This window comes from Dromiciops gliroides, chromosome 2 (genome assembly GCF_019393635.1).
Source record: "Dromiciops gliroides isolate mDroGli1 chromosome 2, mDroGli1.pri, whole genome shotgun sequence".
Classification (NCBI taxonomy): Eukaryota; Metazoa; Chordata; class Mammalia; order Microbiotheria; family Microbiotheriidae; genus Dromiciops; species Dromiciops gliroides.
Window position 1 is genome coordinate 56,329,347 of NC_057862.1, and position 19,573 is coordinate 56,348,919.

Sequence of the window (19,573 nt, forward strand, 5' to 3'; positions counted from 1 at the left end):
ACATATTAAGGCATAGAGAAGTTGTAAATATATCTACATGATCTTTCAAAGGTCATTAACAGTGGCTCAGAAATCACATATTAATTTAAGTTTTGTAATTTATTTTAGCGAGGTCACTTAAAATCAAGGAAAGCTAGTCATGTTTTTTTTATCTTATTTATCTTGGCTATCAATGCCCTATTATCCATTTTTTTCTTCCTTGCCTTCCAAAGAAAAATTTCAGAAAATTGTGACTTGAAAAGTATGGTTAATGAGATCACTGAGTTAGAGAAACTGTTTAATAATTTTAAACAGAAGTTCAAAATAAAATAGAAGCAAAATAATGGAATAGCTTTGTCCTCTCTCTTTCATTATATTCCACACACCCCAACAGTGGCTCTATCTTTTCTTCGATGTTTTCCTTTTCCTCAAAATAGCTAAAACAATCATTTTACTGTTCTTAATTTTCTTCATTAGTCTGTTTTCTGAACTTAGAATTTCTGACACTTCATAAAACACTTGTCATTAAAAAAAAAGAATATGCTTATCTGTCTTTGCTTCTATCTTCTGTACATGTCTTCTTAAAATTCCAGTTGTTTGGTGAGTTCTCTATATATTAGTATTGGTTTCTAGATGATCTCCCATTTTCCTTCTCATTGAAATTGTTTTTCTTTATGTCTTCAGAATTTCTTTGTCAATACCATCCATTTCTCCTGGGCTGACATTCTCTATAGAAACATAGTGAATGGGATCCGAAGTACCTTTCTGAATCTTTTAAAATCTACTCCCTTGAAATATAGTGTGCATTTTCCTATCTTCCTGGCATGGAGGAAATTATGAGGCTGAAGTAAAATATGCAATTTAATTTATTAATGGTCAATAGTCAAGTCAACGAGCATTCATCAAGTGCTTACAATGTGCCAGCTACTGTGCAAACTGCTAGGAATACAAAGTCCTACCCTAATGCCTACTGGAGCATGGCAGAAAGATTGGGTGCTCTAAAGCCTTGCCAGAGAGGACATGTTCAGGTTCAACCAACCAAAGGTATAAAAAGATTATGTCCTGTACTAGTGAAGGGAGTGTGTATACCTTATCTATCATAAATAGTATATCCTTCACATATATAAACATGTATAATGTTATTTGGATGTAAATTTCTAACATTTTTCCTCACCTGTCCCCAAGCTCAGTCATTATTTTTGTATGGAAACCTTTCAGTAATGTTATATAGCATAATTTAAACCAACATTTAGCCTTTGAAATTAAAGATTAGAGCTGTACTATCATAATTTTAACTTATCTTTTCGACTGAGGACATGATTGATTTTCTGGTTTTTTTCCCTATGTACTAACAGCCTCATATAAAATAAGTGCTGAAAAGGGACCTTGGAGTTAATTTAATTTCAACGAGTTACCTAGGAGCATTTAGTCTCATTATGTCACATTTCTAGTATCTATATAACAGATAACATAAATGCTTACTTCATTATACAATGTGATTTTAAAAATATTTTTCTGTGTTCTATTGGAAATTCCTCTAGAGTAAGATAGCATACATTTTAGGTTTGTGTTGTAGTAAATGTGACCTGCAATAGGAGACTGGAAAATTTCATTCCATTTGCCACTGTATGACTTATTTTGTGTGATCTTGGGCCAGTTATTTAATTTCTCTGGGCCTCAATTTCCACATTTGTAAAATGGTAATGAAACCCCTCTCCCAGAGGTTGATTTGGTCACAGGATATAATTACAGAAAATATGGCATATAGTGTTAACAAGGGATCAACACTCATCAACTTTCATTGATTGAGTCAAATCAAATAACACTATTGAAGGATCAAAAATTGGCTATGCCCTTCCAGGATTTAAATAGCAAGAACCTGGAGATACTTCAAGGCAGTTCTGGTAGGATCCAATAGTAAAAGAAGAACCTAATCCTTGAGAGCAAATCCCTGGGGATGGGGGGAAGCAAGAGAGAATTCCTTCCCCATTGGCTATGGCATGTAGCTGCAGATTTTCCTGCCCAGGATGAGACACTCTGTCTAACCATGGGAAAATCAGTTTGAGAGAGTTTAAGGCACACTTAAAGGTATAAAGACAACCATTCTCTAGGCACATATCCAGAGAAGTAGTCACTTGAACCTAGAAGCATCTTTGAAGAGAAGAGCCCCTGGCAGCATAGAAAAGAGCCATTCAAACCCTGAAGACAACCAGTCTTGGAAGTTGAGAAGTGAGCTGTGAAGAAGGGCAGATCCTGAGAGCCCAGGTGAAAGACTTGTCCAGGAGATATACCATGCCCAGAACTTTGAGAGGACTTCATGAAGAGAGAAAGGACTTTGAGGCCTGGTGTTAATAGAAGAGTGAATAGCCTTGACCACAGGTATTTGTTACTTTTAAAATAACAATGTGAATAGACACCATGAGTGGCAAGACAAAGAGCAAAGATTCAGGGCCCTTGTTTCATTCCAAGAAAAAAAAAGCAGACTACTTGTCATGTTTACTTCATTTGTTTTTTTTGTTTTGTTTTGTTTTTAGTGAGGCAATTGGGGTTAAGTGACTTGCCCAGGGTCACACAGCTAGTAAGTGTTAAGTGTCTGAGGCCGGATTTGAACTCAGGTACTCCTGACTCCAGGGCCGGTGCTCTATCCAACTTCATTTGTTAACAATGCTAATAGGATTCTTGAAGTAAGCTTGGTGTCTGAACTTCTGTTTAAAATTATTAAGCAGTTTCTCTAGCTCAGTGATCTCATTAACCATACTTTTCAAGTCACAACTTTCTGAAAGGCTACGCCCTAAATCTACATCTGTTCCTATTGACATCATCAATTAAATTTGGTCCAACAGGCATTTATTTATCCCTATTATATGTGAGGCTTTGGAGATAAAAAGACAAAAGTGAATTTAAAAAGTCCTCATTCTCGAGAAGCTAATATCCTACAAGGTAAAATAGCATGTAAACATATAATTGGGGCAGCTAGGTGGTGCAGTGAATAAAGCACCGGCCCTGGATTCAGGAAGACCTGAGTTCATATCTGGCCTCAGACACTTGACTCTTACTAGCTGTGTGACCCTGGGCAAGTCACTTAACCCCCATTGCCCTGCCCCCCCAAAATGAACAAACATATAATTAAATGTGGGGAAAATTGAGGAGAGAACACCAACCTAGAGGGTTCAAGAAAGACCTTCTATATGGCGCAGTGGATAGAACACCGGCCCTGGAGTCAGGAGTACCTGGGTTCAAATCCGGCCTCAGACACTTAACACTTACTAGCTGTGTGACCCTGGGCAAGTCACTTAACCCCAATTGCCTCACTAAAAAAAGAAAGAAAGAAAGAAAGAAAGAAAGAAAGAAAGAAAGAAAGAAAGACCTTCTATAGAGGGTACAGTCTCAGCTGAACCTTGAGCGAATTATGATGCTGGAATAAAATACAGAATTTAATTTATTACAGATTCTAAAATGTGGAAGCGAGGAAGGAGTGCATTCTAGGCATTATGAAGTATCCCATTCTCGGTAGAGAGAGAAGATGGAATACCGAAGTGAGAGAACAGCAAGTAGACCAGTGTATCTCAAATAGAGACCATGTAAAGGGGAGATACATGAGATAAATCTTGAAAAGTGAGCTGCAGTCAGATTGTACAGGGCCTTAAATTCCAAGATGAGCTAATTTTATTTTATCCTATAGGCATAGTGATGATGTTGTTGACTTGGGCTATAGGAATATTAGTTTTGCAGGTGGATGGATGAATCAGAGAAGAGAGAAACTGGAAACCCAGAGTTCATTTGGGAGCTTGCTGCATTGATTAAGGCAGGAAATGATGAAGGCTTGAGCTAGGGTAGTAATTGTGGGAGGTATGAATGGAGAAAAGGGGATGGAGAGAGAATGGATACACACACACACACACACACACACACACACACACACACACACAACCAATTGATCCCTGATTAGATGTTGTGGATAAGGAGATATGGACAGGTGATAAACTCACTGTCTTTCATTCCTTTCTGGCATTGCCTTGGCCATTCTTGCTCATGGGGATGTCAGCTTATGTAAAGTTCAATTTTGAGTTGTATTTTCCTTTTATCATAAAGGCTCTGGAAATAGGTGATGTTGGGAAAAGACAAGTGGATAGTGAAATACCCATTTGTTATTCAGTTGTTTCAGTCATGAGCCCATTGGGTATTGTCTTGGCCAAAGATTCTGGAATGGTTTGCCATTTCCTTCTCCAGATCATTTTACAGATGAGGAAACTGAAGTAAATAGAGATAAGTGACTTGTCCAGGGTCACACAGCTAGTAAGTGCCTGAGGCCAGATTTTAATTCAGATCTTCGTGACTCCTGGCTCTCTATCTACTCTGCCTCCTGGCTGCCCCTTGAAATATACAGCCTATCTCTGAAATAATTAGGGTTTTTTTTTTGACCTTCAGTATACTGTGAAACTTATCTCTGTGATGTACAATAGCAAGGGATGTCACTGAAGGGCCCATGTAGTCATTGTTGGTGGTAATTATTCACTCGCTCTCTTCTTTGCAGTTTTTCTATTTCCTCCCTCTCATTTCTTTCTCCTTTTCATATCTCATGATATTCTGTTCCTTACAGTGTTAGCCATATAAATGCAAATAACATTTATTAAGCTCTTACTATATACTAGGTATTGTGCTAAGTGCTTGGGATACAAAGAAAGTTCTCAATTGATCAAAGATGACTTGATCTCACTAACTCCCTTTTCCTCTCCCTGTTCCTTAACTCTTGTTTATCTTCTGCCTATGCCCTATACCTGCCAGAGGTATCCATGGGTATTTCTTAGGTCCTGTCGAGACCATCAGAACTAAAGAAGCAGCATTTCATTGCATATTCATAAGCCTAATAGAGAATTATTTTGCTTGTGGAAAAAAAAAAGTTTGTGCTGGGAGGTGGTAGTGTCAATGTGATAGAAAAAACAGTCCAACCATGAAAGTTATCATAAAAGAGACTGATCTTTACGTCTCTCTGAGAGTTGAAGAATGGAATACAGGCCTAGAAGAGGGGTGCAGTAGTGAGAGAAGACCCTGGAGGGTAGGGGTTGGGTGTTGTGCCATGTTTTGGTATAAGAAAGGAAGATATATGGCCACAACCAGAGGGAGAAATTATACTCCATAGATGATGGAACTCTGAAGCCAATCCCCACTCACCTTATTCTAGTTATAGCTCTGATATCTAGCTTCCTGGCATCTCCATGGTGAATTCTGGCACTTTCCTTCTGTATATGTTGGTTGAGGTTGGTACAGCAAATTGTGACTTTCTCCTGCCTGGGCTAGGATCCTTAATTCTTTGACACATCACAGATCTGGAGGGGCTGTTGGACCATCTGGCAGAAGTAACGCCTGCCCTGGAATATCTCAGCCTGTTAGGCAATATGGCTTGTCCCAATGAGCTGGTCAGCTTGGAAAAAGATGAAGATGACTATAAGAGATACAGGTAACGTTCTGGGGGCCCTGGGGGGAGTCTTTCTAGAGCTCCTATTGGCTGGTGGGCTATATATAAGATTTCATAATTGCTGTTAAATTGTTAATATTCCCAGTGGGTTTAAGGGCTACCATAGATGAGAACCAGTATCTCTACTTCCTCAAATTGAATTAAACTAAGAAAGATGGGAACCCATTGGAATTTCCTGATAATAAGCTCTTTTTGTATAGACACATGCTGTAGTAGTGTGTACTGTTTTGAGATCAGGAAGAGTAGGGTTCAAATCTCACCAATGATCTTCTCTAGTACTGTGAAATTGGACAAATCCCTTAATCTTCCTCAGCCATAAGCAGCTCCCTTGGACTTATTTACAAAGTCAAAGATGTGTGAACCTGCATTGGTAAGAGTTCCCTTACTCCCACAATAGATCTTTGCTTAGTTCCATCAAATCTTTCTCTGGTTCTATTTTTTAATGATTTTCTAGGCTTATGGTGAGGAAAAATGGTTTTAGGCGAGTTTCTCTGAACTCTAGTAGCAATTCTGGCCCTTACCAAAGAGTTTAGCACTTAATTTCATGTGCCTTTTATTATTCTTTGATTGCTTCATGTGTATTTTTCACAATTTCTCACATGGAATATAGGCCCCCTGAGGGCACTGGCTATGAATACTCCTACTTTTTCTTCCTCCTCTTCCTCTTTCTTCTCTTTATCCCTTCCTCTTCCTTCTGCTCTGTGCATCTGGAACAAAATATGTGATTGTTTGATTGAGTTGCCTTGAAGCCTCCTTCCTTTCCCAATCCGGTAGCTTATAGATAAAAGATAGATTCTCTGAAATTCACCAATTGGGTGACTAAAATACCTCCTTCCTGGTGTTTCTCCAATACAAAGTAACTTAAGGAGGCAGTGGGCGTGAGCTTGTAACCTTGATGGCTCAAAATAGGTAAAAGAGAGAAATAAAGTGAACTTCAAGAGATTCATAGAAACTTTGAGCTAGGAGTTTTAGGGATCATTTAGTCTAATCATCCTCTTTTATAACAGCTTACTTTTATTTTAAAATTTTTGGATACATTTGTTTTATTATTTTACATGACTGTCGTTCTTGGATACCAAAATCCTACCAGACTCCAATGGAATTGAACCTTCTCATATAATAAAGAAAAATGGTTAATAAAATCAAAGACCATGTCTAACAAGCAACATTTTGCTCAAGTAATTACCTGCTTCTCTTCCACTGATAATAATAATAATAATAATAGCTAGCACTTTTATGGTTCTTTAAGGTTTGCAAAGTGCTTTACATGTGTTAATGTTTGACCCTCAAAGCATTAGGTACTATTATTATATCCATTTTGCACATGGGGAAAATAAGGCAGATAGAAGTTAAGTGACTTGCTTAGGGTCACACAACTAATAAATGTCTAAGGGAGGATTTGATCTTCCTGACTGCAAGCCCTGTGCTCTATCTACAACTCTTTCTACCTAGCTGTCCCTAGGAGGAAAGTATCTGTCATGTTCCTTTTTTTCCCCCAGGATTATTATTGCTTTTTTAGTTATTCAGAGTTAGACTTCTTTTTAGTGATTTTTTTTCATTTACGTTGATGTAGTTATGATGTAAATTGTTCTGTTTCTGCTTATTCTATTTTGTGTCAATTTATAAAAGTTTTCTTATTTTTCCCTGAGTTTTTCATATTCATAATTTTACTACACAATATTCTATTATATTAATATGCAATATTTTGTTCAATCACTTCCCAAATGCTGTTGGTCGTTTTGTTTCTACTTCTTGTATCCACAAAAAGTGCTTCAATGGAATTTATATATGTATATATATAACCATATTTTGTTACTTTTGTTTCTACTTCTTATTTCCACAAAAAGTGCTTTGATGGAATATATATATATGTGTGTGTATATATGCATATACATGCATACACACATACACACATGTGTATATGTACACACACATATAATTATTATATTATACATTATATGTATGTATATACACCTAGATACGCATATACACACATACATATAATGTATGTATGCATATATATACATTGCACATGTGGATATATGTATATATACATATAATTTATGTCTCTATAATATATTTGTATTTATATGTGCATTCTTTTTTTTCATCTTTGATCTCCTTGAGATATATGTCAAGTAATGGAATCAGAGAGAAATATTTAGTCACTTTTCTTTTATAATTCCAAGTGATTTTCCTGAACAGTTGGACCAATTCACAGCTCCACCAGCATTGCTTTGGGGTACCTTCCTACAACCCTTCCAACACTATTTCCATTTTTTGTCATTGTTTTCACATTTGCAGAGTGTGAGGCAAAACATCAGAGTTGTTTTAACTTGAATTTCCCTAATTATCAGTAATTTGGATATTTTCCTATAGATGTTAATAATTTGTAATTAAAAACAACTACTCACATCTTTTATGTACTTATCTATTAGTGAATAGCTCTTGATATTAAATATTTGTCTGAATTTCCCAGATGTTGGATATCAAACTTTATGGATGGTATTTGATCCAAATACTTTTTGTCACTTGGCCATCTCTTTTTATTTTGTCTACATGACTTTAATTCATGCAAAAAAATTTTTGGCATCATGATTATATAATGAAAATTGTCAATCTTGCCTGTTATGACCATCCCTATCATTCTTTAATCAAGAATTAACCTATTAATCATAGCTGTGAAAGATACCTATTACCATTCTCTTCTATTATATTATCTTGTAACATTTTGTTTTCATATGATAAATCTGCTTGGAGTTTATTGTGGTATATGGTGTAAGAAGCTGGTATAAATCTAATTTATGCCAATTTGTTTCCCCAGCAGTTCTTGTCAAGTAGGGAATCTTTCCCCCAATAAGTTTATGTTCTTGGCTTTATCAAACACTTGAGGTTCCCTGACTAGGAACAGAATCAAGGACAGGATATCCTTTCTTTTATAAATAAGGAAAGTAAGGCACAGAAAAGTTAGATGACTTGCTTCAGGTCACATGGCTGGTTATTTAAAGAGGCAGCAAGGAGAGAATATTTGAGTCATTTGAATGGAAACTTCAGTATTTATTGTATAGCAATGGGTAAGTCACTTAAGTTTAATGAGTCTTTGTTTCCTTATCTACAAAGTCTTCTTAATAATAATAATCATAGCACCTATTTAATCGGGTGGTCTTTGAGACTCAAATAAAATGATCTATATCATGTGTTTTATAATAATTAGTAAGAAAAGCTATTATTATTACTGAATTACTATCATTACTATTACCACTGGTTGTAAATATAAGATGCAAACCTTTTCAAAAGGGGGGAATATGCATATTTAAGAGTGGCAAAAATCATGAGGAAATAGAACGAGTTATAAGAAGAATGAAGAGAATAAGGAGGATGTTACATTTCTCTTCAAACATTCTTCGGCTCACCTCAGGTCAGTTGACCCTCCACACTTCTCCTAAAGTGATTCACTTTCAGGGCAATTCTCACTCTCCTTCTCAATAAAGTGTTTAGCTTTTAAAATCCATAATAACCTTAGCCCAATCTATCTTTCCATGGCCATTATACATCATTCCCCTTCCCCCATTCTGTGATCCAGTCAAACAAACCTTTATCTATTCCTCATACACAACACTTTATTTCCATTCTTCATGCCTAGAATGCACTTCTTCCTTAATTCTGCCTCATGGAATGCCTCTTTTAAAATTTAAGACATCGGGGGCAGCTAGGTGGCGCAGTGGATAGAGCACCGGCCCTGGAGTCAGGAGTATCTGAGTTCAAATCCGGCCTCAGACACTTAATACTTACTAGCTGTGTGACCCTGGGCAAGTCACTTAACTCCAATTGCCTCACCAAAAAAAAAAAATTTAAGACATCGCTAAAGCATCACCATCTACATTAAGCCTTTCCTAATGCCTGCTGCTCTAGTTGCTAGTGCCCTCCATTTCCAACTAACTTGTGTTTAACTACTTTATATTTATTCTCTTTATATTATTCTGCATATGCTTATGTGCATATTCTGATATGCTTACATATCATTGCTGTTCCTTCCTTTTTCCCCATTTGAAACTCTTTGCAAATAAGGTTGTTTCATTCATTCTATTTTTTAATCCCTGGTGATTAGCACAGTCCATGGAACATAGCAGAAATTTAATAAATTTATCTAATTGATTGGAGCAAAGCACGGATGGGCGATGGGAAGTTCAGGAAGGCTGTGTGTTTACCCACTGATGACCTCTGAGTTACTAGCTCTAGAGTTGGCCTTTTCTTGTTTCTCTTTTCCTAATATCTGAGAAAATGTCAGTCTTTAGTTTGCTCCTATACAAGCTTCTAGCATATCATAATTTGACTTCTGAAACCTGCTTAGGCTTGGAATTTGGGATTTTGCTAGAGAAAAAGGCCTTAAGTTTCTGAAAAGTATTTTCTCAGCCCTTCTCCTACAAAGTGGGAAGTATGCCTGCCACCCAGATTTTACCCAGAGCCCAATTGAGACGCCTCTATGTAAATTTATGTGACATTTTCACTCGAGAATTGCTTAAAAAATGAATGATCTTTCTACAGTTTATTGTTTTTCACTTTAAGTACATTTTCTGACAATATGTCCCCTATTAATCATTTAAGCAATAGTAGAGGTTTTAAAGAAGCTTATTCAGAAGCAAGAGCCCATGGTTCATTTAGTGCTGTCTGAAAAAAAATTCTTATTGATTGACATCCTCTGTGGTTATGTGATGTAATATTTATAATATGTCACCCTGCCATACATCAAAACAAGTATGTCTGTTGTTTTGTTTCCATGGGAGATTTTGATTTCATAGAGGTCAAGCTAGTCTTAGGTCACATTGTGGCAGACCACTGGATTAGAAATGGGAAGTGACTGAATTTATGTCATCTATTGAAAACTGCGAGGAGAAGGCTTTTGGCTTCTCCCTCTCTCACCTTCACTCCCTCACCTTTCCCTCCCCCCTCTCTATCCCCCTCCATCATCATTGAATTTTTTTTTTTTTTGGCCTTGGTGACCTCTATAAGATAGGACAATTAGCGCACCTTTACCAATTGAATATACTTCTGGGCTGTTCAGTGGCAGTCTGCTGTGGGCAGAAGGAAAGACTTCTCATGACTTTCCTACAGGATTTAGTTCATTGTATTTCTTAGCTGGGTATGTGCCATATTATTTGCTGATACTGTTTCTGAGGGCAAGGAGCTATGTGCACACACTGGTGCTATTTTTAGTGTTACTATTAAATGAAAGTGAGTGATTAGGGAAAAAAAAAAAGGTCTGGTGACCTGATGAGAATAAGGCATAAGTGACGTGGAAAGATTAATCATCATGGATTCAGAGGGCCTGGGTTTAAAACCTCTCTTTAATGCTTACTACCTGTGTGATTTTGAATAAGTCACTTAAACTCCTTTGGCTTCTGTTGACTCATATGTAAAATGAGGGAGTTGAACTAGATAGCCTATGAGGCCCCATCCTAGCTTTAGATCTCTGGTCCTTGTCATAGGTAGGATATCAAAAGAAGTTGAGGAAGACACTCCCTTCCCAACCAAGCACATTATGTGGACCCGATTTAAATTTACCCAGCGTCAAATTTTGGGGAGAATGTAACAGAGTTACATAGGCTGGTCAGGTGTAGATGCATTGTGATCTTCCTCAAAATGTCAGAATGATTGAGTATTGCTGGTAAATGGAAGCACAAGTAGACTTAAAAATTTAGAGTTCACTTGGAGAATAGAGTGAAGTGTGGAATAATCAATCATTTAATTTAATAGATATACATAATTTTATTTTAAATTTTGGTTATTACTTTTTTATAGCATTCACTATTTGATATACCCTACTTACCAGCTATATTGGATCCTCCCTTGTAACAAAGAAAAGTAATCATAACCATTTTGACTGGAGCCACTAGGTGGTGCAGTGGATAAAGCACCGGCCCTGGATTCAGGAGGAACTGAGTTCAAATTCAACCTCAGACACTCGAGACCTTACTAGCTGTGTGACCCTGGGCAAGTCACTTAATCCTCATTGCCCTGCAAAAAACCCCAAAACAATCTGACCTGGTGTATATCACCTTGTTCACCTTTAATCTCCCACTTCTCTACAGAGTAGAGAGTTTAACTTTTATCAAATAGTCTCTTAGACCAAGATAGATCACTACAATTAATCAATGATTAAAAGTTGTTTTGGGGGCAGCTAGGTGGCACAGTGGATAGAGCACTGGCTCTGGATTCAGGAGGACCTGAGTTCAAATTTGACCTCAGACACTTAACACTTAGTAGCTGTGTGACCCTGGGCAAGTCACTTAACCCCAATTGCCTCACCAAAGGAGGGGTAAAAAGTTGTTTTGATTTCCAAGGTTGGAAGTATTATGTATATTGTTCTCCTTGTTGAGCTTATTGTCTCTGAATCAGTTCATACAATTTTTTTTTCCATTTTTCTTTGACTTCCCTCATATTTATCCTGTTTTGTGGGGCAATGAGGGTTAAGTGACTTGACCAGGGTCACACAGCTACTAAGTGTCAAGTGTCTGAGGTCAGATTTGAACTCAGGTCCTTCTGAATCCAGGGCCAATGTTTTATCCACTGTGCCACCTAGCTGTCCCCTTTATCTCTTCTTACAGTGAAATATTCCGCTCTATCTCATATCACAAGATGTTCAGGCTTTCCCCAGTTGAATAGCATCCAAAGTTTCTACTCTTTTGTCACCACAAAAAAGATTGCTAAGAATATTCTGATCTATTTGGGACTTTTCTGTCTTTGACCTTCTTCTGGTATATGCCTAGTAGTAGTGCCACTGGGTCAAAAGGAGGGAATAATTCATTACAAAGTCATTGTTTGAAAGGATACAATTAGCTTGAGCTAGATCTCTAATAAACTGGTTGGGGGCATACTCTTAAGTCTAAAACTAATTAATAAAGCTAGTATAGTGAATTTGTATGTCTAGGTGGGTGAGATTTTCTCTCTCCTCCCCTCTTCCTTGTATGTCTTCTATTTCAATTTAAATCAACAAATATTAAATAAATTAACTGTGTGTAAATTAAAGGACTCTGAGATTCAACCTCACCTCCATCAGATTAGCAAAGTTAATAAAAAAGGAAAATGACAAATATTGAAAGGACCATAAGAAAATACACACATTTACACATTTTTGGTCCAGCAATTCTGGAAAGCAATTTGGAATTGTGCCCTAAAAATGACTGAATAGTATATCACCTTTGTTCCAACAATACCACTGCCAGCCTGGTAACTCAAGGAGATCAAATAAAAAGGAAAAGTTCTTATAATACAAAAATATTTCTAGCAGCTTTTTTTGTGGTAGCCAAGAAACAAATGGGTACCCATCAGTTGGGGAATGGGAACAAATTATATTATGTGAATGCAAGGTTATGCTGTAAGAATTGAAGAAAGAGACAATTTCAGAAGTTAAAAAAAATCAGCCTGGAAAGACTTGTATGGATGGATGAAGATTAAAGTGAGAAAAACCAGGAGAACAATTTATATTATAACATCAGTGTTAGAAAAATGATCAAGTTTGAAAGACTTAAAAACTCTGAAAAATGCAATAATCAACCATGATTCCAGAGGACTTCTGATAAAGCATGCTACCTAGAATGAGGCCAACAGTTTTTTTGGACATGAATAATATGGGAATTGGTTTCACTTGACTATAAGTATGTTTATTATAATTTCCCCCTTCATACTCCCTATACCTGAGGAAGAGAGTAAGAGAAAATAATGGAATGCTTGATAATTGAAACAAGTAAAATTTTTAAATTATGTGTCTACTGTGTAAAGTATCCCAGATACCAGAGGTGATAATGAAGTGATATGATTACTGTTATCATGGAGGAAATTTACTTGAGAAATACATGAGAGTTCAAAGAAGGGAATATTGGAGGGAAAAGTTTTTCACTAGTGGAAGATCAGGAAAGGTTTCATGGAGAAGGTAACATTTGAACTGGGCTTTAAAGACTAGGTAGGAATTTAACATATACACATAACAAAATAGAGAGAAGTATGAAGGGATGGCTAAAGACATAAGAAACTGATTGAACAAAGACATGGAGGCTAGAAATGCAAAATGTTTATGGAGGATGGCAACTTTTGTGGGGAACAGAGTTTGTGGAAGGGAATAGTATAAGAAAATACGAGAAAGGGGCAGCTGGGTGGTGCAGTGGATAAAGCACTGGACCTGGAATCAGGAGGACCTGAGTTCAAATCCAACCTCAGACACTTGACACTTACTAGCTTGGGCAAGTCACTTAACCCTTACTGGCCTGGAAAAAACAAAATAAAATAAACTCAGGTTTTAGTAAAAATCAAAACACTTTTGAGGACAGATAAGGTGAAAGAAGATAGAAAATAGAGTAAATATAAAGGGGAGAGAATAGGATGGAGGGTAATACAGTTAGCAATAGTAACTGTGAAAGAAATGATGAGCAGGATGCTATCACAAGGTATTATGAAAAATGCAAATGATCAACAGAGGAAGAACTGATGGTATTTGAATACAGATTGAAGTATAATTTTATTTCGTACTTCTTTCTAAAGTTCTTTTTTCTTGACTAATGTGAAGATGTTTGGCATAACTGCACATTCATGTCTTATATTGAATTGCATGATTCCATAGGGAGAGGTGAGGAGGGAGGGAGGAAGAAAATTTAGAACACAAAGTTTTAAAAAATCAATGTGAAGAAACTATGAGCAGGCATACTTCAGAGAAACTTGGAAGGACTTACATGAACTGATGCTGAATTAGATGAGCAGAATCAGGAGAACATTGTACACAGTATCAACAACATTGTGTGTTGATCAGCTGTGAAAGACTTAACTCTTCTCAGCAATACAATGGTCTACGATGGTTCCAAAGGACTCATGATGGAAAATGCTCTCCAAATCCAGAAAAAAAGAACTGTGGAATCTAGATGCAGATTGAACCATACTATTTCTACTTTTTTTGTTTTCCTTTTTTGAGGTTTTTCCCTTTTGCTCCAATTCTTCTTTCACAGCTTGACTAATGCAGAAATATGTTTAATGTGATTGTACATATAAAACCTATGTCAGATTGTTCGCTGTCTTGGGAAGGGGGGAAGGAGGGGAGGGAGGGAGAAAAATTTGAAACTAGAAATCTTATAAAAACAAATGTTGAAAACTACCTCTACATGTAACTAGAAAATGATAAAATACTTTTATAAAATATTTTTTTAATTAAAAAAATACTGTAAAGCTACAGTGGGGCAAGATCATGCAAAGAGTGCCTTGGATAGCAGGCAGAAAGAAAATGAAAGGAAGGCAGTGGAGGGGAAGGAAGAGTCAAAGATAGATCCTTGGGCATTATCCATCTGATAGGCATGGGAAGGGGACCAAGTGAGAAAAGACAAGGAATGATTCTGGGGACAAGATTAGAGAGGAGTCGACAAATGAGAGAAGGGTAGTAATAGAAGCAATGAGAGTTAACACTGATGGGCTAGGAAATTGGCTAGGAAATGTGAGAGAATGCATCAAAAACCAAGAGAGAAGTGTCTATCAAGGAGAAGGATGAAAGGGAAAGAATGAGCAGTGAGGAAACAGAGCCGTTGAGTGTAGCCTACTTTTCAAGAGGTTTTGCGATGTGAGGAAGAGATAGAGAATCATTAAAGAGTCTAGAGAAATTTTGTTGTTCCATAGCACTGGAATGACAATTATGTTTGAAGGGAGGAAACTGTGGAGAGAGAGGGGAGACAGAGACAGAGACAGAGACGGAGAGAGAAAGGAGAGAAACAGAGACAGGCAGAATGTGTGTGTGTGTGTGTGTGTGTGTGTGTGTGTGTGTGTGTAGGTTTCTGAGAGAAGGGGAATAATAGCTGAAACAAGATCCTTGAGGAGAAAGGAAATGACATGAAGGAGGCAAGGAAGATTAACTAAGAAGAATGGAGAGATATCTTTCTCTGAGACAGGAAGAAAGAAAGGGAGAATGAATGCTGATATTGGAGGATTTTGAGGAGTGAAGGAGGGAGGTTTAGTTAGCTCTCCTGGGATAGCCTCAGTCTCTTCAGAGAAGTTAGAGCCTATATTGTCTGTTGAAGGAGTCAGAATTGCAGGTGTTTATGTGATGGTGGTGGTTGGGGGGGGGGCTTCTATTTACTTTCTTCACTGTGACTTCCAGTCAACTGTTGGCCTCAGTTTCCTCATCCTTCAGATGAGGGGGGTTAACCTACTCAAATCTTTTGCAGATTTAACAACCTATGAATTCTATGATTCTTATTTCCTTGTCTTTACTTCCTTCTTCTTTCTCTCCTCCTCCCTCCCTTTATCTCTCTCCACTTTCCCTTTTCCTTTACTCACTTTTCCTTCTTCTTCCTCTTTCATCCTTTCCCTCCCCTTTCCCTCTCTCATTTTTTCTTCATCCTCCTCTTTCTTCCCCTCCCTTCCTTTTTTTCTCTCTCCCTTCTTTCCTCTCTCTCTTTCTCCCTTCTCTCTCTCTCTTTCTTTCTCTGTCTCTGTCTCTGCTTTATCTCCCTGCCACCCAGTGTGATCCTTGGTTTTCCTTATAATAGTGTTATTTTAAACTCTCTGTCCTTTTGTTGATCGCCAACAGAGAGCAGATCAGGGCTCTGTCCAGTATCTGCAGCCACTCAATCAAAAAGGAATGGGAAAGAACACCCAGACTTCTGGGGTCTGTTTGGGGGCTACCCCCATTTCCCCACCCAGCCAGAGTAGTAAAAGTTGTGGCTTACAGAACCCAGTGTGCATTCTTCAGCTAATCTAAAATCTCAGCTTTGAAGATCAGAAGAAAGCAAAGGTCATGACCCAGAGATCAAAGTAACAGAAGCCAACCCCATAATTGCCAGTTCCTTCTCTTGTCCAGGCTCTGGGTCTGTCCTCTGGGTGTATTTTTTGCATGGAAGACTTCAAACAGTTGTTATGGAACTGCTAGGGAAATCATCTGGTCTTTGCCAGGCAATCATTCATGTAGTTGGTGAGCTCACCTATTCTCATTAAGGTGAGATAATTGTAATCTGTGTCTGCATCTGGAGCTATTCAGGTTGGAGCACTTGTTCATTATTCTTTGGCCCTCCTCTATTTTCTCAAATTCATTTATTTGGGCTGCAGAGGGAAATAGGCATGTGGAGCAACATGCATCCAACTGTATTCTAAACATGTATCATGGACCTGCAGAATCATGCAATTCTTCCCCTGAACAGGACCTCCTTGGAGAATAGCTTATCCAACTGAGTTCCAGAGAAGGGTCAGTCAGGTTATCTCAGTGGCAGAACCAACCTTGAATCCATGTCCTCACTCTCAGTCCTGTGTTCTTAAATCAGAAAGAGGCAGCCCTGGGGGGCAGGGTCAGAGAATCTAAAAACTGCAGAAAGAAGTCCCAGCAAAAATTTTTAACAAAAGCCCTTGTAAGTCAGTTCCCTATTCCCCCTGGGCTTGGAAAATCAGCATCATTGGCCACTTGCCTATGGAGCCCTGGGCCATTGCTGAGGAGAAATCCAAAGGCAGTAGGGGAAGGTTAATGAAACACATCTCATGCTCTCTGGTGTGTTCATCTTTTCCATGACTTTGAAGCATGATGATGTGTGGCCAGTTCCTCAGTGGGTGGGAGCAAAAAGCAACATCATTTCTCTCAGGTCTGTTTTGGAAAATGCTAGAGCATCAGGGCTGGGGCAGTGAAATTAGGATTTGGGGGGTAGGAAGGCCCTCAGTTTTCTCCTAGGTGTCTAATGAACTCCTTCCTATTTCCTTTATTCATCCCCCTCCCTTGCCCATCACTGTATCATGAAGGGAACATTCTAGAGAAACAGTAAAAAAAAGGAGAAAGAGAGAGGAAGGAGGGAGAGGGAGAGGGAGAGGGAGAGGGAGAAGGAGAGGGAGAGAGAGAGAGAGGGAGAGAGAGAGAGAGAGAGAGAGAGAGAGAGAGAGAGAGAGAGAGAGAGAGAGAGAGAGAGAGAGAATTAAAAGCACAAAGGAAAAAAGAAAAACAAAAAGAAATAAATCAGGAAAAGGCAATAGAGGAAAAAAGAAAAAGAGGGGAAAGAAAAGGGAGAGAGATAGAAGAGGGAAAGGAGAAAGAAGAAAAAGAGGAGAGGAGAGGAAAGAAAATGAATAGATTTGCCTCTATTTCCTTCTTTAAGAGGAGAGGAGCACCCAAGAAGCTAGATCCAGGGGCCTTTAAACTCTTTCCTAGAATTCCTGTTCCTCTGCCTCCTCCTCTCTACCCCGGCCAATGGCAGCCTTTTTTTCTGACAACAAAGACCAGGGTCTCCCAAATGTCTGTACCAGAGGACCTAGGGATAAGCTGAGCCTGGGGATAAGCTGAGCCTGCACCCGTCGAAACCCTAAACCCAATGAGAAGACCCTTTCCGGCTCAGATGTGGAAATGTAGATGGATCTCTTTTCATTAAGCCTACCCCAGCTTACCAAGCAGTTTTATAAATCTGGAGCTATCTCAGGGTGTCCCAGGATTTATAGATGGGGGCTCCTGCCATAAAGTGCTTTATGACGGCTGCCTTCTGTGTTATTAGTAGCTGTCTTTTCCTTCAACCACTGCTGTTTGATAATAGTCTTAAAACGCCCAGAATTACTTACCTGCAAGCCACATTCCCGATAGCCCCTGTTGACAGTCTGAATAAGTTTACTGCCCTTTTGTTGTACTTTACCTTCAAAACAAACTGATTGAACCATCAATAGCTCCTGGAAGCTGACAGAGGCATGTCATCTGGGCTCACCCCTGTGATAGCAGGTTATCTGGGAGAGTTAACCTTCGTGCATTGTTAACTGAAATGTTTTATGTACTATGCAACTTTGGGATGGTGCTGTGATAACCCCAGTAACTAAGTCATACATCACACTAAAGAGATTTTGGTGCCACAAATAACCCGGGATTAAATTTACAAGGGTTGAATTGAGATTGTAAAAGCCTTCATCCTGGGGCTTCAGTAATCCCTCCTTGTATTTTTATGGCAAACTGGTCTCACCGACAGGATTGAAGCTTTTGGCTTTTGACACCCTGACACAGCCCAGCACTAAGGAAAACAGATTTCCCAAAGCCAGAGTGGAGAAATTCACATGGGGGAAAGCTCCCTGGCTTGGAACTTGTCCTCAGTGTTGGCAAAGCAGGTTTCAGCCTGAAATGGGATGCTGGGATCTCATGGGAATGCAGGCTTCTCCCCGTCATTTCTATACGTTGTCACAGGTTCTCTTTAGCAGATGGCATCTTCCAACAGGGCCAACAGAATAAACAAAGTTTGCCATTGGCCCTGACTTTCTCCTAACCTCTCACATGTCCTTTTCCATTTTTAACCTCCTTTTCCCAAGGTGTAGAGCTTTTGGAATAGCATCTCCCTCCTCTCTGTACCCCTTTATCCTAGAGCTAGGGTTCTTGACCTGGCATCTGTGGATAAATTTCAGTGGGTGTGTGAACTTGAATAAGGGGGAAATAGCATCTTCATTTTCATTAACTTATAATTGGAATTTAGCATTCCCTTCAAATATTTTAAAATATTCTTCGAAAAAGAGTTCACAGGTTTTACTTGACTGCTTTGAAAAAAGCCTCAAGTCCCCTATTCTAGAAAGAAGTACAGACAGCCCAATAATTCATACTAAAAGTAATTGACTGCATTTGCCTCCTATGTAATTATAAAAGAACACATCTCGACAATGTCTCAAACCAAAGGAATAAATCTCTAATGATGTATGTTTAGGAACTTTGAGGAAGGGGACATTTGTGGATAGGTACCCTTCACATCACACCATCACAATGACTCCCTTCTTAACTGCTGCATATAGGCTTTGGAATTAAGATAATTAAGATTAGGACCTAGGTCTATAGGGACCCTGAGGGATACAGGCCTGGTTCTGTGACCTGAGCAGGGTGACTCACTCTTTCTGGACCTCAGTTCCTCATAAAGGTTTTGGGCTAGATCTTGAAAAATCCCTTCCAGCCTCACATTTCATGAGTGAATGCCAACTAGACATCAGCCATCTTAATTTTAAACTCCCTTAAAAGACATTAAGGAAACACATCCTCTCACCCTTTGTTGCCCTCCACCCCCCCCCTCCGCCCCAACCACCACTATTTTTTTTCTCTCCTTTGATTTCAGGGCTGGGATCCAAAGTCGGCTGATGTGACAATGCTCTCTCTGTCTG

At 38.5% G+C, this 19,573-nt stretch overlaps 1 protein-coding gene across 1 annotated transcript in view; it reads left to right on the forward strand.

Annotated features, from left to right (window-relative positions):
- Positions 1–5,168: 5,168 nt before the first annotated feature.
- LRMDA (leucine rich melanocyte differentiation associated) overlaps positions 5,169–19,573 on the forward strand; it is a 572,901-nt gene continuing 558,496 nt past the window's right edge. The window contains exon 1 of the mRNA XM_043987518.1: positions 5,169–5,437. Coding sequence (XP_043843453.1) covers positions 5,376–5,437 — 62 coding nt within the window. The 5' untranslated portion in view covers positions 5,169–5,375. The remainder of the gene's footprint in view (positions 5,438–19,573) is intronic.